The 24,609-nt window shown below is 48.6% G+C and overlaps 1 protein-coding gene across 1 annotated transcript in view; it reads right to left on the bottom strand.

The window, feature by feature from the left end:
* Positions 1–17,562, bottom strand: part of PLPP3 (phospholipid phosphatase 3) — a 43,084-nt gene extending 25,522 nt beyond the window's left edge. Inside the window, exon 1 of the mRNA XM_062581636.1 lies at positions 16,923–17,562. Coding sequence (XP_062437620.1) covers positions 16,923–17,061 — 139 coding nt within the window. The 5' untranslated portion in view covers positions 17,062–17,562. The remainder of the gene's footprint in view (positions 1–16,922) is intronic.
* Between the last annotated feature and the right edge of the window lie 7,047 nt (positions 17,563–24,609).

The raw sequence follows: 24,609 nt of genomic DNA, 5'->3' as shown, positions 1-24,609 counted from the left end.
GATTTGACTCCTTTAGAAAAGTGATGGACATGATGAGTTGATTTCCACCAAAACAAAAAGCACTAGCTCATTTTTGACTGCATGTTTTTCCACGTAACTTGCACTGACCTTTGCTCCCACCTATGTCAGTCTGTCTAGTGTCCTTCCTGCCCATCAAGAGGGTGACACTTCACTCTATTATTAGTGGCCTTTCAGCCAGTTCATAGGGACTTTACTTTAAACCTCTATTCTGAGATCCACCAGCTGCTACAGAATTCAGGATACTTCCTCATGGGAAGACAAAGATGCATTTTGAGTCAGATGATCATATTTTCTGGGTTCTTATTAAAAAATAAGAAGATGATCTGATAACACCATAACCCTGGGCAAGATGCACTTTGGCCTTGTGAGAAGATCCTCCCAGTGCAATCAAGAAGAAAGCAGAGAACATTCATTCTCTATATGGACAACCCTATAATATTTACAGCCCCAAAAGTACAGGTGTTTGAGAAGAGCCTCTTAAAGAAGCCTGCAGCAGCAGAGGGACCTCCAAAGGATGACTGATGGGTATCTTCACCTGCTGATCACAACCATCACGCAGGGAAGTGGCAATGACACACCGATCTTCTGCGGCAAATCCAAGTCTGTAATCTGGACTATGATGATTGACCAAGCCATTCTGGGAGAGTATTATAGAAAAGATCTTGGTCACAGATACATTAAACCAAATGTCAAACTATTCACATGAACTGCAAAATTCTTTTGGATTCAACACTTGGGCAGGAAATGCTTCTTCATACGACTGGAGCTATAATGTGCCAGACCCCTTGTTCTCCTTTTCAAAATGTTCCAGATTAATGGGAGCGCTGCCATCATTTTTGCTAGGAGAAATACTGCTCCTTTAGAAAGTACCTATTACCTATTTCCAGAGGTAAACAACATACACAAAGAAAGAAAGATGAGAAGGGAATTCAAAGAAGCATGTTAAGTTGTTCCTCCTGGGAGTTTGGAATGAACTGATGTATTAAAGAGCCTTATATTAAGGTGTGCATGTATTTTTCATACCCCAAAAATGCATTAACAAGAACAGAAGGTCTTATCCAAGCCACAATACCTATCCAAGCCACATATGAAATTCTGCATTCATGGGGTAAAACAAATTTAAGTCAGATTGGCCAACCAGCAGAAGCTGGAGAGGGTGACTACATAAGACAATATAAACAGGAATCTGGAGCAAGCTGCAGTCAAACGTGATGGAAGCAGAGACATTATTGCAGATCGTCTAGAGCAAGGAATAAAACATGATATGCAGTAAATCCCCCTGGTGTAGCCCACTCTTTGGAGGTACCTCTATAAATCCCAGCATTTTGGAAGATCTTAGCAGCTATGACAAGTCTGACCTAGGATGACCCCATGCAAACAGAGGGGGAGACAAAAAAATTTAAAAAGGGACTCTGAACTCTGCAATACGCAGGGCAAATGTATCATGTGAAAGATATACAGCAACAACTATTATGTTTTCAATTACAAACGAAGCAAACACGGTTCGCTCTACGTTTGCCGTGAATTGCCCCGCCACGGCTTTCCCTGCAAAGCAAGGGCTGAAACCAGGGCCAACTCCGGCCAGGAGCCCTCCAGCAAAGCTCGCGCTGCCAGAAAGGGGCGAGCAAGAGCGGCGCGCGGAGCAAGCGCCTCCGCAAAGCTGCTTTGGGGGAAATCTGGGAGCTTTCTAACAAGCTATATGTTCTATAAACTATATATTTAAATGCAGTAACGGAGCAAACGCAGAAGCTATTGAAGTGAAAACAAAGCCAGTTCCCCCGGTCAACATCAGGCCCTTTAAAACAACAAAATTAATTCATCTGCTGAACTTCCAAAGTTTCCTCTGCTCCGAGCGGCCCAGGCAGGCGCTTCAGCTGTAATTAAGCATGTTTTTTGGAGCAAGCGCCCCTTTGCAGGAGGAGGCTGAAGCCCGACCGCCGCAAGTAGCTCTGTGACCCAGTTCTGTCAATGTCCCTATTGTACGCGCACAGCCCCGCTTCGGATTCGAAGCGGCGGCCACCTGCACAAATAACGGAGGGCTATAACTCTGTAACTGAATACAAGCACGGAAAGCTTAAAAAGTTTGTAGTCCAAAACGTGCTTTCTGACCTCTTCCTTAAAAGTTCACTAATCACTTTTAATTCATAATTTATTTCTTCTTAATATACTTGCCTAACATAATTCCTTTCTTCTTCTCCTCCCTCCCCCGCCCCCGGTCCTCTCTTTCTTTTTCTGGAAGTTCCCCAGGAGAAAACGGTATTACACAATTCCCTTGATTAACTGGAAATGAAACTTTTCCCCCTCGGTAGTCGAGACTGGGTATCGTTTCCAAGCTGTAACGCGCAGCGCTCGGTGCTGAAAGCAAGTCAAAACCCATAGGCGTACGGTTCAAAAGCCGCTCGAGTCAATCGGAGCTTGACCTCAGCGGACTCCGGAGCCCCGTATGGCGTTGCCTATACACCGGTAAAAAAGGGGAGAGATTATGTCTTTGCTCTCTCCTCCTCGTTTTGACTGCTTGGAGTAGCATCCTAGGGATAGGAATACATGATATGGCAGAGGTTGCGCTGGTGCTGCTGGTGTTACTTAGAAAAGAAGAAAAACCCGCTTTTCATCGAAATAGCTTCACGTTACGGGGAAACCACACTCAAGGAAATAACTTGACCAAGACAGGTGCTCAGGTCCATCCTTGATGGACCTTACAGTCCTCAGCGGGAGATTTCTTGAGTCTGGCCCATGAGACCTCCGACGACTCCTTGGATCCGCCCGGAACGGCGGCGGGACCTGCCGCGGAGCGCGCCGCGGGCGCGCAGACCGCCCCGATGCCCTCGGGGCCAAGACCAAAACCTCAACCTCTGCAAAGCACGCGGGGCTCCGCTCAGCCCCGCGCTTCGCAGGGCGACCCGGAGGCACCAATGCACCCAGATTCGCCGCGGCCTCCGCCCGCGGGCCGAGCGGCTACCTCGCGGCCCGCAGGAATCGCGCCGTTTCAACCGCTTTGGCGAAAACTGCGCCGCGCTTCCCACGCGTTTGCTCCCGGCACGGCTGAAACGGGACCGAACCCCAGCGGACCCGGCGGCCTGCGGCTCGCTCGGACCCAGGGGACGCGACGTGGAGAGCGTTCCCTCAAAAATAAAAACGGGTAACGCCCAACTTCCCTTCCCAGACCCGGCGCAGTGCAACAGTGCCGTGCCCCGCTGCCACGAAGCGTGTGAATAAATTGGGGAAAAAAGGTTAAGGGAGCCCAGGGGAATAGCAGGCCCCTTTTTCTCTATTGCGGTAAATTTTGACAAAGCCTCTACTGTTCTCATTTTTTTTCCTTTTTTTTTTTTTTCTTTTGGGCAGGGCTTCATGCCAAGTTGCATTATTCCTCCTCACCATGGTATTGCCATGAAATCCGCCTGGTATGTTTGCGCCCCCCCCCCCCAACCAAAAAAAAAAAAAAAAAAAAAAAAAATCGCAGGTTTTCATGGAAACTGTTCCCCCTCCCACACGCGCGCACACACACACACACACACACACACACACAAAACTCCCTTTGTGAAAGGAGACCCGAAAAGGGGAGGAGAAGCGCTCCGGCCGAAATCCAGCGGCGGGAAGAAAGCGCCGCGCCGACGGAAGAGCGGTGCGGCGAGCGCCCGGACCGAGCGCCGCGCAGCGCGGCTCCTGCCCCGAGCCCCCTTTCCCCTGCGAGCCCAGATACGCGGACACCCCTACCGACCTCTATTTTAAGCACTTTCATGTTTCTGAGAAGGCTTTTTTTTTTTTTTTTTTTCGCCGCCAGGGAGGCCGAGGCGTTTCTGCTCGCAACCCCGAGGACCGGCCCGGCCCTTTCCCCCCGCCCCGAGCCCAAGGCGTCGCGGCCTCGCCAGCGCCGGAGGGGCTCCGCGCCGAGAGCGCTGCTGGCGGCCGCGAAACGAGGACGGCTCTCCCGCGAATCCGCTGCCGCTTCACCGGGCAAAACACGCCTCGGAGAAAACTGGACGGTCCTGACGGCTGGTGCCGAGTAGCCCGTCACTTGGCCTCCACCGAGGGCTTACAGGCTGAATCACCTGTGCTTTCCCGCGCGAAAGACACGCTCCTCTGCCGCGAGAAAAAAAAAAAAATCTAAAATTAAGCTACCGTTTAGAGCCCCTACCTGCCATTCCTGCTGCTTTCAAATCATAGAGTGGTAAGGTTGGAAGGGACCTCTGGAGGTCATCTAGTCCAACCCTCAGCATAGCCCCGTACGGGGATTGAACCCATTTCACCCCTCTTAACACCACGGAGAGCAAAGCGGTGACAGCAGGAGCTTTACCAGCACCTGGCACTACAGCAGCAGAGGAAGCAGGAATCTGAAAGTGATAATTTACTTTGCGGGGAAAGAGCATATACGCATAGCTGCATCCGCTGCAGAGGAAAATATACTATTCAGTGGATCTTCGGACCCAACGGCCCTTCTCGCGCTTCAGGCGAGAGCTCCTTCGGCGCCAGCTGGCTCCGGCGCGGCCCTTGGCACGCCGGACGCTGGGAAGTCGAGCACAATGGTACGGAAGCGAACGCTTCACTCTCCTGCATTTTAATTCCGGTCTAGAATTTGATCCGCAAACAGCGGCGCAGGGACTAATTCCTCAGTGAGAAACCACCAGCCTCGTGGAGCATCTCTCGCTACCACCGCGGAGCAGGTGCTCCCCGCCAAGGGGCTGTGCTGCCACCGTCCTCGCCAGCTTCCCTCCCGCGACCTGCCCTGGGACCCGAAAACCCGCCCGACCTCAGGCTGAAGGTCAATGACTGAAGGTCAATGAGAGGTTTCCACTGGTTTCACCGGGCTCGGAGGCGGCCTCCTCTAGAGGAGGGCTGGAAACGAGAGAATGGAAAAATGATCATGTCTGTCTAACGACTGATTAGCCTTGCTGTGGTCAAGCCCTTAGACTCCCAGCGGGCCCCAGAGCGCCAGCCGCCACTCTGGCCTTAGGCCGGCAGGTCTCATACAAAACGCTTGATGGAAATGGACCATCAGAGGCTCCAGGCGCAACCCTCCACGGCCACATGCCCCACCACCCCACTCCACTCAGCACTCCCCAGGGTGGAGGCAAGCATGAGGACGCTGCAAGGAGAAGCGGTTGACAGTAAATCCAGGTCAGAGGCACAGGCCCCACTGCCAGTATGAGCCTGAATGTTTGAGCCCTGGCTCTCCCGAGCCCACAGAAACATTTCCTTCTGCTTTCAAACCCACCAAAGAGCCAGTCCCACTCTTTTGTACCTTTTCCAAAGATGAAGGTCAATGAGAGGTTTCCATTGGTTTCACTGGGTGATGTGCTAAACCCATAGCAAGTTACACTGTAGCTGAGACTTCTAAGATACCTGCTCTCAAACTTCGCTGGCCAACTGCAGGATTTTTCAGCATATGCTTAAAATCACTTTCTTTTCCTATGTGCTGGTAAAGAAGCAAACCTTATTGGAGAGGAAACGAAAGAGAATAGGAATAACGGCTCATTTCTGCAGTGCCTAACTATCTAGGAATTCTAGGAATCTTTTAGATTTACTGGAAGTCTGATGCTCTGGGCAAAAAAGAAACTGAGCACCGGGCAGCAAGAGGGAATTTTCAGAAATGGTCAGCCTGGAGGAACGCTGCTCCCAAAGGCACCAGCTGGAGGATATTACAGGTTCAGAAATCATGGTTTCCATGTTAATTTTCTGACAGTTTTTAAGGAAGCAGGCGCCCGGGTCTCCCGCCTTCGTCTCCAAACACCTCCCTTCTCGTACGTTTGCGTTTTTTACTCTCCGTAGGGGAAGCGGATTCCCCATCGCACTTTCCTGTGCCATCGCAAAATGGCTCTAACCCTGCCGGAAGGGCTGATGGCCGAAGGGCTGCTGATGTCAGCAGGCTACTCGTACAACCCACCGCCTGCAGTCCTTTATCCTTCTAATAAACCTTTCAATGCATTTGACAGGATACAGGTCTTGTCCAGTCAGGAAAGCTTTCTCGCTTATCATGAGAATTTTTAATAAACTAGACAGAAAAAAAAACACAGCCTGACATTTTATTGCTTCCTTGTGCTTTACTTTCAGATGGTTTGGTTTTCTCCAATTTGTACTCTTGCTAATCCGTTTAACCGGCACTGGTTGAAAGCCTCAAGTCTTTCATGCCAACGAGCTTCCCCTGGATAATTTAGGGGAATGCCAGAGAAAGGAGGAGCGTGGGGGTAGGAAGAGGAGCGACTCAGCAAGGATGGAGAAAGGTAGCGAATTACGAAGCTCTCGCACTCACTTGCAGGTTTTGGGACATGGTTTTGTCCTGGCCACAATTACAAAACAACAAACAGTGTCTGTAGGGAAGGGTCATAAGAAGTTCAGCTTTCCTCTATTAAAACCATCTGGTGTCTATTAAAAAAAAAAGAGAGAGAAAGAAAAAACCCACCAACTACTGGTTGGTTGGGATGGTTGGTAGCACCTCCTCCCTGTTATATTACTCCTGGGATTTCTCGAGAGTGCGGTGGCACTTGGAGGTGCCACCATGAGGGAGGCAGGCTGCCTTGTGCACCCCGGCAAACCCAACCGCAGCGGGGACAGGGTGGACACGGACCCCGCTGCTCACCCCTCCTGCTGGGGAGGTGGCACAGCGAGTGGGAGAGGCACTTTTTTCTTTCTCTCCCCCAAACTGGGAAAATTGGGAGAAATTCATGTATGTTCATGCAAGGAGCAATGCGCGGGCTAAGGCTTGAGTCGGGGTGGTTTGAGCCCGATTTCCACCACAAGCAACCTCCAGGCTGGGGGGAAGCGAACCCTCTTCTCCAAAGCCAGCTCCAGGCCTAGCACATGAAGCAGCTTCATTGCAAAGAGCCGTTTTTCAGCTGCTGTTAGCTTTTTAATCAACCACAGTGACACACCTCTCCTCGAGAGGGCAAGATGCTGCTAAGCATCCACCGGCAGGTGGATTTTCGGACGGTGGAGCCAATCCTGAGCTCTTCAAGCAATGCTGAGCTTTGCACATGGCTTTGATGAGAGCCAAGGCCGGGATGTCCTGATGCACCAAATTCTACCCTACTTATCCGATCATTTTAAAAATGCGCCGTATCCACAGACCCCGCAATAGCTCTTACAGCTCTGGGCGCTGGAAAGCTTTTTTGTAGCCCTGCGTGCAACGATTTCACCCAAAGAGGCTCTCTCTGAAACAGTCTGCCTTTTTTGTGGGTTTTTTTTTCTTCATTTGACAGAGGTTCGTGCCAGCTCAGTCAGAAAAACACATGCCACAAAAACTTCTCCTTTAAGGAATAAATAAATAAATAAGTAATACTCTCCCAGACCAATGCTTTAGAAATGCTTCCACATGCTAATCACCCTACTATTCAGCCTCAAACTGAATAGGACTCCAACAATGACAAAGAAATACGCTGAACCTATCCCACATTTCATCCCCTTCACTCAAAATGTTGCTGTTACCTTGGTTTTTAACCGCTCTGTGGGTGCTGCAGCAGAACGACAGTTGCATGCTAAAGCTATAGGGAAAGTCAAGAAACTAGAAATGCTAAACTAAGAAATAGCCACGTTGCATTAGAGGAAAAATATGGAAATATTTCAAGAGATAAAGTCACTGAAGTGGCAAACTTTCCTAAGAGAGGAGGAAAGAAAAAAAAAAAAAAAAAAAGACAGGCTTTGCTGAAAACATAGCCTCTTGTGGTCGGACAGCAAAAGCAAATTTTTCTTAGCTTAGCAATTACAAGGAGGCTGAAATGCTGTCCCAGCCCTTCTTTTGAGAATTAGCTACTTGCACTGCATACTACTGTTTAGCAGATGTCTCAGCACACCTTTCTCAGCGTCTCTTTAACCAGAAAAAGAAAAAAAAATAGCTCTTTTATTGCTGGAACAGATGAGCCAGTTCCAGATGCAACAGGTAATGCAAGGCCATTTCCCCTTTCTGGCGAACACGGAAACATGTAAATAAGGCCACTGGTGAGCTGTAACAGGAACAGCTAATCGAGGTCTCGATCTTTGGGGCAGGTGCATGCATGTCCTAGGGACATGGTTAGGCCTGAGCCGTGGGAAGTGTGCCACAAGCCTCCTCCACCATCGCACATCACGGTGGGCCAGATTTCAAAAAAGGCACCTAAAGAAGCAGGTAAGGGCCTGGCAGCATTTGCAGATGCTTCTACATTTCCAGCTGCAGTGACATTATTAGGAATTAGAGGCACCCCTGAAAACGCCGCTGGGCACCTGCATGCATCCCTAATGACAACACCGCCTTCAAAATGCTGGCCTGAACCTCGCCCTGCTTCAGCTCCCCACCTACACACGGGAGGTGGGACTCCCTTCATGCTCCAGTTCTCCCCTGTCTTGTTAGATTAGAAATTCCCAGAGGCAGAAAACTACTCTTGCAACATGTCTGTGCAGGACTGAGGGCAGCAGGGCTCAAATCTCAGCAGAGGACTCCTTCTTTTAGCTGTTAGGTTCTCTAGTAGACAGTAAATAAGTAGTCAAAGGGAGAAGCAACGCCCAAAAGAGCAAGGTCCACTTAACAGGTGGTCGGAGAGCTGCTTAGTAAAACAGTTTGGCCAAACTGATTCACAGCTATCGACTTCAGAGAAGTTATGCTGCCTGACATCAGCTAATTGACCATCCCAAACCATTGCCTGAACCTCAGAACAGCGTTCAGAGAATAAACGCACCCAGCGTTTGCTAAAACGACTTCAAAACACACTTAGCAGTGCTTTGCCACCACAAGATATTTTCTACCCTCCCTTATGAAGCAGTCGCTTCAAGCGGAAGGCCCAGGCTGAGATATTTTCTGCTAGGCTTTACAAAAAGCCTTGGAAGCCTTCAAAACTCTTCGACTCAGAAATGTTTGGGGTGCGGGGCTAGTTGCCATGGCTGCTGTGCTTGCACAAAGACTGCAGCAAAGACTTCTCTGCCAACCCTGGTGGAAAAGATAACTGGAGCTCGGCTCGCTGCTCCTTCTCGACAGCGTGAACTGAGCCTCACAAGAGAGTTTAAAGAAAAGCACATCAAACCAGCCCAGAACAGAGGTCATAAATAACTTCCAACACGTCAAGAAGACAAGCAGCACAAAACCCATTTGTCACATTTGCTCTCAAATTAAGTGGTTGGACAAACACATTTGAAAGCATGTGATGATGTCTTAAACTCTGAATGAGCACGCTATGGATTAATGGCAATGGAATTAATATCCACTTGTGGTGCCTGCCTCTAACACATGTATGATCAAACCAAAGGGCACTACTATAAAAACTTCAAAAAATGACTGCTATTCTCACTAATTTACAGTAAAACCATTTGAAAGCTAATTACAAGGAGAGCCATGCAATTTGTCACTTCCTTTTCACAGGAGCAGGCTACACTATGACAGTGCTGTGAGAAGCAAGCTCTCAAAGGCACCAGCATTTAAGAGGGATGTCTGCCCAAAACCACTAACCAGGAACTTTCACTTTTGCTGTTTAACCTCGTGGAAGGAAGAACCACATCGCATTCAGTTCCTCTGACCGGCAAAGCAAAACCATCTCCAAGGTACAGCCGACCATCTGCGAAGACTGCATACTCACGGTCAGCCACGCACCTAATCCCTTCAACTCGCTTGAACTTACGCAGGCCTGTGTTTAATGTCAAAACCAAGCTTAGACCCCAATACGGAAAGCTTCAGTGGATTTAGTTAATCACAAAGGTTTTGCAGCAACAGAATCTCCCAAAAGGGGACAAAGGGCTTCTTCAGGCCACAGCTACCTCAGATGCTCAGGACAAGGTCCTGGTACGTGGGTCAGCCGAGCTCAGCTTGAGGAAGTGCACTGACAATCCAGACTCCAGATTTGCTGTGCCTCCCAGGCACAGCACGCTAAACCTGCTAGCGTGTTTTTTCAGAAATGCTGCAGGCATCTCCCCAGGTTCTCCGTACTAAGGTCACCCTAGCCACTGTGCCTTTTGGGGCAAAGGATGAGAAGTTATGAGGAAGTACCAGAGGACTATGCCCCCTGAACCAGCAGTGCACGTTCAATCAGTGCTGTCAGACCCGCTGAAGCCATGTTTGGATTTCGGCTAGCAGCCCCTGGTTAGCCAACTAGTTCATGATTGAAAGCACCGTATGCTCCGACCAGACAACTTCATATAAGTACATGGGCCAGAGGCACTGCTGGAATAAGAACACACGTGATCACAGAGAGCATAAGCACCTTCAGAGGCAAAGGCATCAGAAGCTTTGGAGTTCAGTTACACGTTCTGTTTTGGAAAGGCGGTTTCCAGCCCTCTGTCTTCACAATACCCAAAGACACGTCCTCATATGTGACAAACTTCGCCAGTTTATAGGAATTTCTGATACTTACAAATCTTCAAGGCCAAACTTGAGCTTCAAACTTTTCCAATACATTGTCTTGATAACAAATTTAATTTTAAGGCTGCTTTGCAAATACTTTGCATCAAAAGCTATTGGAAGATGCTACAAATCCCTCTTTTTGGCAATGCTCCACCTGATCGGGTCTAATCCAGGAGCTGCTGCCACTGGATCAGGACCCACACTGTTGTAACTAAGCCACGGTGCACAGTTAAAAACCAAGAAGTGATTCTTAAGCATGATTATTGCAGTGAAAGAGTTGGATTATTTTAATTTACCTTTTTTTTTTTTTTTTGAGGCTTTATCTTACTCCAGTCTCACTTTCAAGCTTGCTCTGTAACCACAGTGGAGCCTTCCCCCTCCCCCCCCCCTTTTTTTTTTTCTTTTTTAAAATGTGAAAGCTGAGCTATCAAAAAAAAAAAAAAAAAAAAAAAAAAAACCGTGGGGCCCCTAAGGAAAGGGGAAAAAAGAAAAAAAAAAAAAAAAAAAAGACACTACTCGGAGCAAAACGCTAAGCAGCATCCTGCTGCGCGCGAGGGCAAGCGGCATCCGGGGAGGGGGCTTCCCTGCCGCCCCCAGCCGCAGGCCCGGGGACGGGGAGCCGCCCAGCGCAGCCCGCGGCCGGGGCTGTGTTTACGCTAAGCTCCGGGGCTCGGCGGCTGCTGCCGCCCTCCCTCCGCGGCCTTCAACAGGCTCGCTGTTGTTGCGCAGGAAGTCAGGCTGCATGACCGCAGCGGTCCCCCCTGGACTGAAACCCATGAAGCGGGAGCATTGTATGAATGAAACGGAGAGGCCTGAGCGTGCTCTGCTGCGGAAAGCTACGGAGCAGCGACTGGGCTTTTTTTTTTTCTTTGGCTTTTCTTTCTTTCTTTGGCTTTTCTTTTTTTCCTTTTTTCCCCCCAAAGTGACCATAAGCCAACCCTGCCCAACAGGAGAGCCCAAACAGTTTCAGTGGGAGATGAAGGCACGTATACACCTCCAGCAGCTCCGACGCAGACGCCAGAGAGGAGCCCGGGTTTACAGAGGTGATGCCCATGCCGAGCGGGTGCCCAAACCGTGGTATGCAAACCATTCCCGGGCGGCATACGGCAGCAGCTCCCGACTGCCTGCGCAGAGGCACCCGGCTCTGGCGAACGCGCCGTGAGCCTGTACCCAGACAGACAGAGCCAGACCAAAATAGCCTGCGAAAGGCATGCATATTAAATCGAGATTTGATGGGTATAAAAATAATCTGTTCGATCTGGGAGTGATGTTTACGTTAACTTCTGCGCTCACTATAAACGCACATGATTAAAATACGCATACATGTATCGCCTAGATCACATCTCCTGTCCTCAGGAACAGGTACACCAAATTCAGATACCACGAATACCAATTCAAATACTGCCATGAAGCGGTTGCATCGTTCCTCAAGACAGATCCTCAGGCTGCCTCACCCCGCAGTGAGGCGAGCACATGGATTTCCTCGCGGACTTGGTCTGTCATAGGCACATCATTTCCTTGATATGCGCTTAACAGCAGTTAACACCTAAGTATAATCGTCACTAATACCCTGTTCTTGATAGGCATTTTTAGTCTTTCTAAATCTAAGGCAAATTGGGCTTCTTAAATACCACAAAAAACACATCAGCTTCATCCTCTTTTTTCTTTTTTCAGGCACCTGCAGCCAATTCTGTCCTTCAAGACGGGAGCAAAACTAAGGATGGGTATCATGCTGGGATGCCAATCACTGACTTTATATGAAGCCTTTCAAGGCTTGAAGAGGCTCCACAGGCAAGGCTGGATGCAACCTGTCCAAGGCACACTACCCAACACCAGGACATCACCTCTGCAAGCCTGCCTCTGCCCGAGTCCTTCCAAACCCACCGTCACGAAGCCAGGGATGGGCCCTAGTACTGCACAGGCAACACGCTGCCAAGAAAATCTCCTACAGGTATTAAAATAAGCAGTATGTAACATTAACAACCAAAACTGATCTAGCAATACTCACACCATGATAACGCCTCTCCACTCACCCAGCTTCTCATGTGTGGCATGGACTAACTCATCAAGAGTCCTGCATCTACCTATTAGGAGAAGACAACACTGAGGCATTTGGGCTGCCTGATCAGTTTAGAGCATGCAGATATGGTTGTCCCTTGCCAAAAATAAAAAACAATTGGGTCAGCAGTTTCTCAAGGAGTGTAAGAAAGATGCTACCTACAAGCCAGATGAGCCCTGCACAGCAGGATAGTCGTAAAAACAACAACAACAAAAAACAAAACAAAACACAGCAAAGTTGCTGAGCTCATCCAATTCTTCTTTACAGCATCCAAATAACCCTAACCTCATCCCTAGTTTTTAATTCCTCCCACTCCTTACAATTAAGTGACAATCCCAGTCCTGTTTGCACTGATTTTCATGACAGAGTGACAGGGCCTCACACAGATCTCAAGAACTTTCTGCTTCCAAAAGCAGGAACCTAATGTAATTTTTTTATACGTAAGAGGAAAGTTAAACTAATCTAAATTGTTATCCCAAATTACAAGATTATATCCCCTGCTTACATAAACATTTCAAGGTCTTGCTAGCATAAATATTTAATTTACTTTTCAAGTTCATTTTAGCATCAAGCTCACTACAGAAGAAGCGATGCCAAATGCGTGAGATAACTAAAGAGACATTAAGGTCTTAAGAGTGCTATCAATCTGTTGCTTCAAAGTCTCCTGAAGGCAGTAAAATTTGCATTATACAAATTAACTGGGATTGATAGAAAAGAGAAAGTTAAATCAGAGGCAGAAAACAAGAAGTGCAGTAAATTAAGCACAATTTTCACCTAACCAGCCTCAAACACATGCTCACATAAAGCTCATTTCCACAAGCCTAGAAACCAGGTATGCCAGATGAAATCCCTCTATTTTATAGTACAACCAGGACTTTTTGGAAGCTGTTATACCTGTGTAAACTGCAAAAATAAAAGCTACCGAAGACCCTAATCTGCCCTATCAGCCTTGCTGACACAGCCTTCCTCTTTTTGGAGATTAAACGCTCGACTTAGCACCTGTCAACAAAGCACAGGTGGCTGGTTACAGTTTTCCTAGCTCAGGGAGTCCCTGCCAAGTCAAAAAGGCAGGCCTGAGAGAGGCAAATTTAACCCTATATCGCTCATCGACACAGCACAGCCTCCAAACCACCACCACCCCAAGGGCCAGCGGAGGTGACTCTCGGATGCACCACTGGGCAGGGGATGATGAGATGAAGGTGGAGTGGAGGTGACCAGCTGGGAAGCTCCAGGCCTGCCCAGCTGAACTCCTAAAATCACTCTTCACGTGTGCTGGTTGCTGGCAGCCCAAGCATAGGAAGGCAGAGATGGGGTAGTATGGACTCCTATATGCTGACCGGCTCCCTGGCAGCCCTAACAATTTCAGGAAGTATCTCCTAATTCTCCAAACAGAGCCCTCCAAAGAGGAGGAAGCAGATGGAGAAAGTTACTTTTCCCCCTCAGATGACCTGGTTGAAATGCACACTCAGTTCTATCCTGCTTCTTTTTACAGGCAAAACCCTGAAACAAAATTTCCAGGAAGGTCACAGGATCAGTGACCAAACTCGTCGTTGCTCGTGTTACAAACCTGGACTTTGTCGGTGTGGATGCTGGAGATACCCTGATACAAGGTGTGCTCATACTTCGTTAGAACTTGGGCATTCACACAGACTGAGCTTCCTGATAACACAAGTTACACGTGCGGAAGAGCACAGGAGAAGTGAGGGGGGCCCTTTCAGGAGGTCTGTGTCCAACCTATTCTGCCTGCAAGCTTGACAGCAAGTAAAGAGACTCGGTTTCTGCCAGTGATTCAATGGCTTGGCTCCCTGAGATCCTCAAGTAACAAAGATGATACAAATCTTCCTTTTATGCATTAAGATAACCATTGTGCGAGATAACCATCTTTTATCAAGATAACCATTGTGCTTAATGATGAAAGACAAAGTGGATCCTTCCAACCACTCGCCCCAAATTAAAGCTGAAGGAAGCTCCTGATAGCACTGCTTTACTTATTCTGACTTTCTTAGATGTTTATGGTAATTGTCTTCTGGGTAATTTGTTTAGATTTGTATGAAAGCAAAGAAGGGTTTAGCCATATCTACTGCCTCAAAGAAAGGTGGTGTGTGTCATTCTTAGAAGAAATTTCAGCCATATGCTTTCCATTTTTCTTCTCCTAGAAAATCAGTTGAGAACAGAATTGAAGGGTAACACCAACAGAAGCAGAAGTCAATGCTGTGTCATAAACCCCTGCAAGTCAAGGGATGGGTTTTAGCACTGCCCTAAAGCGGTCTTCAGATGGGAAGAGCCTGAGGCCTTCTGTCTCCCTGTTACTCCAAATGTGTTTAGGCAGACACACAAGAGGTGTGATGCAGTTTAACCACATTGAAGGCTATTGGCAAAGCCCATGTGCACCAGCTGAAGACCTCTACTGAATACATCCACCCTAAAATGAGTCATTTCATCCAATTCTGAACACCATTACCTTACACAGGACTCACATTTTTATTGAACAAGTAAATAACCATCTTCTTATACCTGTCCAATGCTCTCTTGCATAATTCAGGTGGAGCACCTTTTTATCCTCCCTCACCTTCACAAGTTTTTTTTAATTTTTTCTTTTTTTTTCCCTTTTGTAACAAACCCAAGAAGGAAGAAAAATGGCAATCAAGCACTTGGAAACCACAACTTATTCTCTCCTAGCAAAAGGCACAGTTAAGAGCAGATCAAGTCTGCTGTCAGCAGGTCAGCTAACTTTCATGGCAACTGATGCAGTTATCCACCAATGAGTCTGACATGACTGATCTGAGTATGCTTGGAAAGACCTTCCACAAACATACATCAGCAGTAAAACGCAAATATCTTCCTTACTATATTCCACCGCTTCATTTTTCACATGATTAGCCAGATCTAAACTCTTTCCTTCAACTGCTTAATTCATGCTAATATTTTCAAATGTTCCTCATGCTTAAAAAAAAAAAAAAAAAAAAAAAAAAAAAAAAAAAAAAAACACCCACCCCACTCTTGTTTACTTTCTGACTTCCACCTGCAATAATCTGAAACAAAGCAACAATCACGGCATTTGCTGTATTACATTATTCACCACCAACAATAACTTCCAGTGAAGTTTGATAAGTTTTGTTTACCAAAACTTATTACAAGTGGTATAACATATGGCCATTAATTGCTTTTTCGTTTAGGACACCTAGTCTACAGAGGAAAAAGAAAAAAAAAACACAAAACCCAGACAGCTTCACTCATTCAAATAGCACTTACTCACGCCAGGAACACCTAAAGTTAAGAAATTTTTTCTAAATAAAAGCTTACAAGTTCTAACTCTAGGAATCTAACCTTCTGTTTAAATAAGTGAGGTATGTTTCTACTTATATCAGCTTCATATACTGGCTATTTTTATTTTTTCCAGATACAAGAAGATGAAACTTTCTGCACTGGCCTCTATTCTTGTGGGACCATGAAGAGAAAACCATGCCTCTCTTCTTAATACATTAGTGCCTCATAATATACACCAGATGATCAATAAACTACTTAAAAATTAAATCAAACTGACAGTCTTTTAAAAATGTGCTCTAAGCAGAAACAATTGTTTTAAAGACTGTGGTGTCTGGAGTATTAAACTCACGTGCTGCTGTGTTATTAATCTCTTTGTTGGAAGCTAGCTGATTTCCCTGCCTGCATCTCTCAATTAAATATTCAGCATTGCACCCATAATTGAACGGTTGATGTTTTGGCACGCAAAATCTTTCTGAGGCAGACTGTTGACAGTTTCTTTACAAACCATACCATTTCCAAAAGCCAAGGGAGCTAGCAACTTAGAAATCTGCCAGGGACTACAAGATGCCTGCAAACACTTCAAAGCAATCTTTTTAAGGAAGAAATCAGTGCAGTGAGATGCCTGTACTTGGTACAGGAAGGGGAGAGAAGAAAGGCAGAACCAGTGGTAAAAACTGCACCCAAGCAGCAGAGAAACAACCGCAAGCCCTCCTTTTCGCCATTACGTCCCCCTCCCCAAATAAACCAGGGGCAAGCTGCGCGCACAGAGCACTGCCTCCACCTGGAGCTGGCCCCGGCGCCTGCAAAGGTGAGCGCCGGCAGCGGCCGCGCAAGAGCCGCGGCCCCGGGCTGCGGGGGGCTCGCAGCCGCCCCGCTGCGCGCCCCGCTCCTCCCCAGGACCGGGTGCGGACACCTCCGTTTGGGGTGGAGGGCGGAAAAAAAAATGAAAAAAAAAAAAACAAGGAAAAAAAAAAAAAAAGCAATGAAAATCAAGGAGTCAGTAAATCCCCAGCGTGGCAGTCCGCCGCGGCCGGCGCACGGGGCCCCGCTGCTGCTCCGCAGCGCCGGCAGCGCGGAGCCCCCCGCGCCGCTGCGCCCCGCTCCGCCGCGGCCCCGCTCCGCGCCCGGCGCCGCCGCTTTGTTTCGGAAGCGCCGCGGCTCCGGCCCCGGCCCCGGCCCGCGCCCGCCCGCCCTGCGCGCAACTTTCCCAGGGAGGGAGAGCAGAGCCCCGCGGGAGGGGGAGCGGCGCGCAGCCCCCGCGCAGCCCCCGCAGCCGCTCACCCATGACGAGGCAGAGGCAGTCGAGGCAGATGAGCAGGGCTTTCTTGCTGCTGCCCTTGGCCGGGTTGTTGTTCAGCGCCGGGCTGCCCCCATTCTTGCTCTCCGGCGCGATCGCCTTGTCGTACTTGTAGCTCTGCATTATCGGCGGCGAGCGCCGAGCCGAGCCGCGCCGGGCCGCGCCGCGCCGCGCCGCTCCGCTCCGCGCCGCGGGGCTCCCACGCGGTGCGCCGGGGAGGTGCTGCCCGCGCTGCCGGAGCCGCTCCCGGCCTCTCCGCTGGGGCACAGGAGCCCAAAAGGCAGGCAGTCTTCCCAAAAACAAAAGCAAAAAACAAAAAAACAAACCCAAAACCACCAGCACAGGAGGGGTGAGAGGGAAAGAGGGAGAAAGGGATAAGTTTGCGAGTGTCCCAAGGCGGTGGAAAAGTCCTGGAGGAAAAGTCAGGGGGAGGGAGAAAAAAATATATATATATATGTGTGTGTATATATATATATATAGTGTCTTTGTGCGCGGGGGGGAAGGTGTCAGGGCGGCGGTGGCGACTCTCGGGGGGCAGGTGGGCTCCGCGCTCCGCTCCGCGCTGCGCTGGGGGCTCCCGCCGCGCCCGCCCCGACCGCTCTGGGAGCCACCGGCTTGTTTCTGCACTTTTATTTAGCGAGCTCCTTTCCACCCCTTAGGAGAAGGAAAAAAAAAAAAAAAAAGAGGTGGGGGGGGGGGGAGAGAGAAAAAAATCAGTCACTTCGCTTCGGATGGGATATCCAAGTAAGCACAGCCCCTTTCCTGCATCTGACATTTTACATAGATAATTAACTCCACATTTTTTTTTCCTGAGGGAAGTTAGGAAAAAAAAAAAAAAAAGGAACTAAAGTTTTTCACAGACCAGAAGGAGGGAGCCTCTAGCGTTCAGAAACCGGAAAAGTGTCCTGGCCAAACGGAGGAAAAAAGAAAAACAAGCAGCGTTTGCAAGGCTGGAGGACCCCCAAAAGGTGGTGACAGTGTGACGGGGAGAAATCTGGTGACAAATGACTTTAAACATTTTCCTGCTGGTGCTTTGTGGGTTTTTTTTTCTGCCCATCATCTCTGCTCCACGCGCGGAGACGGAGCCGGTGCGGTGCCAGGTCCTGCCAAAGGCGGCTGGGTGCAGCAGCTTCGCCAGCCCGCGCGGAGGAACGTCGCCTTCGTCAAATTAGAAAAATGAGAGCATTTGGAGGTTGGCAAACGCGAGCTGGGAGTTGAGAGCGCGTACTAGATTATTACGTCTGTTAATCTGCCTTTTGATCTCATTAAAAATTGCATGAAGTGGAAAAAACACTTCCTTGGAATCCTAACTGGAAGGATCGTAATTTTAACAACTCCAAAGCAAAGGCAGGGAGGCCAGGGAAAGCGGAAAGCACGTGGTGGAAATCAACGTGCGGTCTAATAGGATGCTGGTCAGGATGACACCTAACCATTTCTTTTTCTTTTTTTTTCCCCCCTCCCTTGCATCTGACCTCAACCTTCCTTCTTTGCGCTGGCAAACCACCGCGGGGGCCGTGCCTGCGCCGAGGCGCATCCCGCCCGATGCCTGCGCCTGCAGCGAGACCGCCGGCTCCAGCCCCGCTTTTGAGGGAACGGCCTCTCCTTCGCCTGGCTGCCCAGCGTGGCCCTGAATGCAAACGCTTGAGTTTTGGCCCAGATCCACTCCTCACATGGGAATTATTTTCCTGCCAAAGCGGGAGCCGGGGTGCGCAGGCTTGGCCGGGTCCGGGAGCGACCCTCAGGCTAGCAACATATATGTTCTTCTAATGAAGTGACTTTACTGTTAATTGGTGCGTGCAACGGCACCCAAATAAGTCAGAATCTTGGATTATTTCTTAAGGGAACGGCCACTACAGTTATCCGTTGTCAAGCGTGAGCTAAGTCACCCGCATCGAGAAGCAGCTTCTGTGCCTTTGTCAATAACCTGCAAGACATTATTTATAATAATTAGATTATTTATTCATAAATGCAATTACTGAATATGGTATAAACTATCTTTTTAGGGTTCAGTTCTTCATCCATACTCTAAATTCCTAGAACAGACTGAGATTTTTCTTAATGCAGATTTACAGGAGTAATTAGATTTACAGTAGCATTGAATTTTGCTGTACGTTTTCAGAGACCTACTCCTGATCTCCCAAGGTTTTCACTGACATTCGGTGTAAGCTGGACCAGGCCCTTGGTGAATGCAGCTCTGAGATAATCTATATGAAGGCAAATTCTGTTTGCAGTAAAAACTGTTGTTGCACAGATTTACACCCAACTGTAATATTTCAGAGCACCACAATATTGAAAGAGCAACTGGGTTTTATTCATTAACACTTGCATGGTTAATGACTGAGACTGTTCTCTTCTAAATGGGGAAATCGGAGGAGAGTTTCGGGCCACCCATCAGGTGGCCTGATCTGGAGTCACGAGTTTAAAATACCACCAGATTTCTGGGAAGTCCAGAGCTGAACCAAAGCTTCCCCATTCGAGGCTGGGTCTGGCCCCACCAGCTGCATCTCCTCCAGAGAAAACACGGTCGGCGGGGTGCCCGTGGGGCAGACGGTAGCCTGGGGGGGCACTGCCGAGCCCACCCCCAATCCCCCATTTCGGAGCAGGCACGAGCGCGGCCGCCCCGCTTGCGAGTGTTTGCTGAGGCTGGACTTAGATCAGCGATTGCACATCAGGGAGATAAATAAAAGCGAGCTCCGAAGGGGCCAATTCCGCCCTCTCCAATTTCACCGGGTAAAGCCAAGTGAAGAATCAAGCCTCATAAACATCTTTTATTTTTTTGGGGGGGAGAGAGGGAAATCCACTGATAAATACCATCCTTGCAATGTGTTTTCCGCTCCTCAGGAAATGGGGCATCCAGATTCAAGCAGACCAGCTGCAGTCACGTGCCACGGGGACCCACAGATGTGGACCTCCACGGGCGCACACCCGTGGCTGGCGTCCCAAATTCAGGCCTCAGATGGATTTGATTTGCCAGCCACCTTAAAGCCCCTTGCACAAAATGCATCTGCAGTACTGCCAGGTTTCACAGTTCTGGTGTTTCCCATTAATTTAATTCAGCCATCCTAAATCTTGCCGGCTCCTGAAATTATCTGATTACAGAATTTCACTTCATATTATTAAAAAGGAAAAAAAAAGAGTTTCAAATGTCATGATTAAAAAAAAAGTTTCAAATGTTGTGATTATGAAAAACAAACCTTGAAAATGTGACCTCATAATCTAATCTGAAAGATCAAAAGGCAGAAGTTGTAGAAAAGAAAAAGCCTTTTCATTTAATCTTCAGATTTTCTTAAGGCCAAATCCCATGATTCAAAGGAGCTTGATTTATGATCTCTGGACGCTTGGGATCGGTAATACTGCATGTGCAGTGGTAATAATTCCTGCCTTCGTGGCCTCAAAAAAGAGAATAACAGCACCATCTGCTGCCCGTCTTTAGAATTTGCTCAGTAAACAACAAAAACCTCAATTCTGTGAAACTACTTTCAGTGGATCATGGCTCTCATCTCCCACAGCCTTATCAATAATTGTAAAATGGTCCAATATCACGTTCATGGAGCAACTGGAGTAAGCCTGGACTGCGAAATAGAGAGCAGCAGCTTAATTCAGCGGCGCGGGCGTTAATCATTAGAAATTCTTCTCCTTCTGCTGAACTGGTCGCATTAGGAAGGTTTTCAATATACCACTATTTTCAGATGTTCCCCTCAAATCCTTTCACGTGTTTACTAGCGCAGCCTTGGAGAGCTGTATGTACAGCTCACCCTTCTGTGCGATTTATACCGGGCAAGCGTTTCCACCGTCAACAGCAGCTAATGAAAGCGGTGGTACATGGGCCAGCGGCCTCAGCGCTGCTAAAACCCGAGCCTGTGCTCTGCCCTGGCTCCCTTCCAGGAGTTTGTTTGAAAGTCAAGAATGTGACATGTTTTAATTATGCTTATAGGGCAGGATTTAAATGAAAGCCCCCTTATAAACAGCAGTCTCAGAGGAAAGGTCTACACTCGAGTTTTCAGCCCCGAATTGATTACCAGTTAACTCAAGGTAGTTAACACGTTTGTAATGTCTCGTCTGGACACTTCCCAGATGTTTGTTCCAGGATGCAAACATTTGTGGTTTATACTGTAAATAGGTACACCCACATTTTTCTGCCCGGACTGATTTTTGGATGCAAACTATCTAAACAACCCAGTTGAAAATGCTCAGCATCCAAATGAAAAGAGAAAAAGGAAGAATTTTTTTTCCAGGTCTAGACAAACCATTTTATGCGCCAGCTGACAGCTTTTTGCAGAGCCATCGAAGAGAGTGTCCGGTTGCTGACAGCACGTGAGAGCATGGGTCCGGCAGGCGCGGGCTTGGTAAACCTTCGGCGGAGCCGGAAAGCTCGTGCCGAGCTGAGGAGCGGGCTCGAGACGCTGCGCGTGGGCCTGCGGCTCTGGAAGGGGAGCCCAAACTGGGGGAGCGGGCAGAAGCTTTTAAAAGACCTATGTGGAGCAGCGGTAGGGCCCATCAAGAGGCGAAGCGGCGCAGCCGAAAGCGAAGTGTGCGGCGCCACGTGCTGTGGTCCCCGTGCTGGAGGGGGAGATGCTCCGGGGAAGAGCTCCAATATGCCACCTCACGTGAGTGGCAAGGGTCGGGCCGAGTATTTGTACACAATGCTTAAGCCTCTGGGCTTATCTGCTCTGAAGTTTCTATCTCGATAATTCATTGTCAGCAAGCTTGAAGTATTTAACGTGTTTGCAAGGGGCTAACCCAGACCCTGCCCAAATATTTGCTCCGGCACACAGATCGGGTTTGCTCTAGCCACAGCCTCGGCTTGATCCGAGACGTCAAGCAGTAGTAGAGCCTACTTCTGCTACAGGGGACGTTTCCTCCATGTGCACCGGCCGCTGCAACTGCAACGGAGCCCCTGGCAACAAGGAGGGCAGGAAAAGAGGTTTCCCAGGGATTGCTCCGCAGCTCTGCACCCAGAGCAACGCTGCACCCCGCGTTGCCCTAGCCAAGCCGAGACCCCCGTGACGTTATGGGTGTCAGCCCCTCGGGCCTTCCCGCAGTGCTGTGCCCCGGGCACCGGATCCCGTGTGGGGTCTTGAAGAGGTGCCGTGCACAAAAAAATTCACCAATAATCTTCCAAGCCTGCTCTTCGCTGCCATTTATCTTATCTCGCGCTCCACCGACGTACGGTTTTGCGTAATGCGTACCTAATATACTCACGTTCCTATTCACCGGCAGCACCTCGACACTGCTTTCTTTGGAAGCCCTGCCAAAAACTATCAAGCTTCTTACAAAAGAAGATGGTTTCATAGATCTGAAAAGGGATTTCAGATTCAGCATCACAGCAATACGCATCTTCCCTGGCTTTGGCTTTGTTTTGAAAAGGCTGAGGGAATACTTGCTTTTACAGGTAGATACATTTGAGCATACATTTCCTCTATCCACAGGCACACGAGGCAAAATGAAAAGTAAATTACCCATTTTATTTTAAATAGTGATAATGATCACACTTTGGGACAAACTTGGATTCGTGGTTGATCTTTGCACCTTCACAGGAGGCCTGGATGCCTTTACGGAGGACGTGTTGATGTTAAACACCAGGTATTGGGTCAATATAGAAGAGGATGAAGTTATGTGGCTTGGGCTATATGGGAACTCAGCCTATGGACTTAATGGTCTCGTTTGCTCTTCACAACCTGCACATCTGCTCTGAACAAGGGATTATGAAATAACCAAGGGTAAATCCCTTTAAAATTGACAGGAAGTGTCAGGAAGTACACTTTAAACACACAAAGACACAGATTCATTGACAGTTGTTTCACAGCAGATCACAAACCGCTCGTGTGCCCCGTCACAGGCCACTTTATCTCCTTTATGCAGCCCAGCTAATGCCAAATGGTCAAATTCAAAACCCTTCCTGTCTTGCAAAATCATGAGATTGTTTTGCAATGCTGAGATCCCAGAATGAAAGAAAAAGTCCCCCCATAAATGATGCAATTTCTCCAATATTTTCCCATTTCTGGATCCACTCCTGCTGAAGCCTCCCCCCTGCAAAGAACATGGTGCTGTCTTATTTCCAGAAGCAGCTACTGTCTGAATTACGGATCCTACCTGAAGGCGGGAGGTGGAAGGGATTAAAACAGAAGAGAGAAAAAAAGAAAAGAGGAGCAAGTGGGTGCAGTGGCTTTTGCTACTGCAAGAGACCCTTTTGCTGAAGCCAGGCAGGGAAAGCGAGCACAGCACGACAGGCTGCTCTTAAAGGAAAGCAGCCCCGAGAAAGCCCCTCTGCCCTGACCGTCCGCTTACTATCACTGGTTTAGAAAGAAAGCCATAAACAGGACCTTGCTTCCAAAGTCCCATGGTCCGCAGAAATTAAACCCAGCTAGTCCACCAGCAGCCAAAAGACTATTATTATTGTGCAGATATAATCTAAAGAAAAACACACATCTAGGTCTAATAATAATAAATAATCAAGCTATTCATGCAGTCTGCTGCTTACACAGCGACAATTTCCCCGTAATTGTAGGTAAAAGAAACGGGCACACAAGCAGCAGTCTGTAGTAACTAGGTATTACTCAGTGCTGGGGTTAAAGCTATTTCTTATAGGTACACATATTTTTGGTACGAAAACTATTTCAAACTCTAACAGAGCCTGGATAAAGCTCTCCTGAACTGCTGCCTGCAAACGTGTTCACACCGGTTCAGAGAACATCTGCTGGGGTCGCCTGGAATCTGCTTCTAATCGGCACAAAGAAACCGGCGCTTCCAGGAAACAACTTACCCGACGCGTAAGAGCGGGCTGCCCCAGCGTGGGAAGTGCCTGTTTCTCGTCCTTGGCCCGTAGAGAGCCAAACCGGCTCGTGCAGACGTAGCCGCCTCTTTGGGAGGGGGCGTGAATCCACCCGGATGGCTCTCGGGCAAAATTGGGAGAGATTTTTCACGAGCAGCGCGGTGGATTCAAACGGAAAACCTTTCTTTGGGGATCATTGAGGGGGAGTGGAGGCAAAAAAAAAAAAAAAAAAGGAAAAAGAAAAAAAAAGAATGAAAAAAAAGAAGTGGAAAATGTGCTAGCACTTGAAAACTACACAAGCAAAACAAACTGCCGCCAGAAGGCGAGGAATAGAGGACCAAAAAACTAGAATTTCAGGTGCTTTGCAGCTTCTTCCAGCCACACCCCCCCCCGCATGGCCCTCGCTGACCGTCCCCAACGAGGCTGAGCTCGGGGGTGTAGCACAAACTGCCGTCTCGGACACTGCAGGCCCCGTGGCATTGCCAAAGGGCACTCGTAGGATGGTTTTGGTCTCAGGGAGATGAACTCCCTGGCCCTCAGCATGGCATTTTCCCGCACGATCTCCCTCCTGCCCTGGCGTCTCCTCGGAGCGCAACTTGGCACCTCTTGGTCGCACAGCAGGCACCCAGCCCAGGGCAAAAGCGGCGGAGCCTGGACGTGAGGCTCATGAAACCATGGCATGACCTTACATGGATGCACTCCTCCCACGGCTCACCTTGTCACTCATGGCCCAAAAGTGCAGCACCGCAAACCCACCAGCCGTGTGGTCTGGGTCCTAACGGAGCAGACTGAGGTTTCAAGCCTGACCCACTGTGGGAGGTGTTGTCCCGTGATGTCCTCTGGCCCAGGAGGGCTCATCCATAGTCCACGTGATCATCTCACCGGTAATATTTGAATGG

This window comes from Rhea pennata, chromosome 8 (assembly GCF_028389875.1).
Source record: "Rhea pennata isolate bPtePen1 chromosome 8, bPtePen1.pri, whole genome shotgun sequence".
NCBI classification, from domain to species: domain Eukaryota; kingdom Metazoa; phylum Chordata; class Aves; order Rheiformes; family Rheidae; genus Rhea; species Rhea pennata.
Note: the sequence above shows the minus strand (reverse complement) of the source record. Positions and strands in the feature narration are given on the sequence as shown.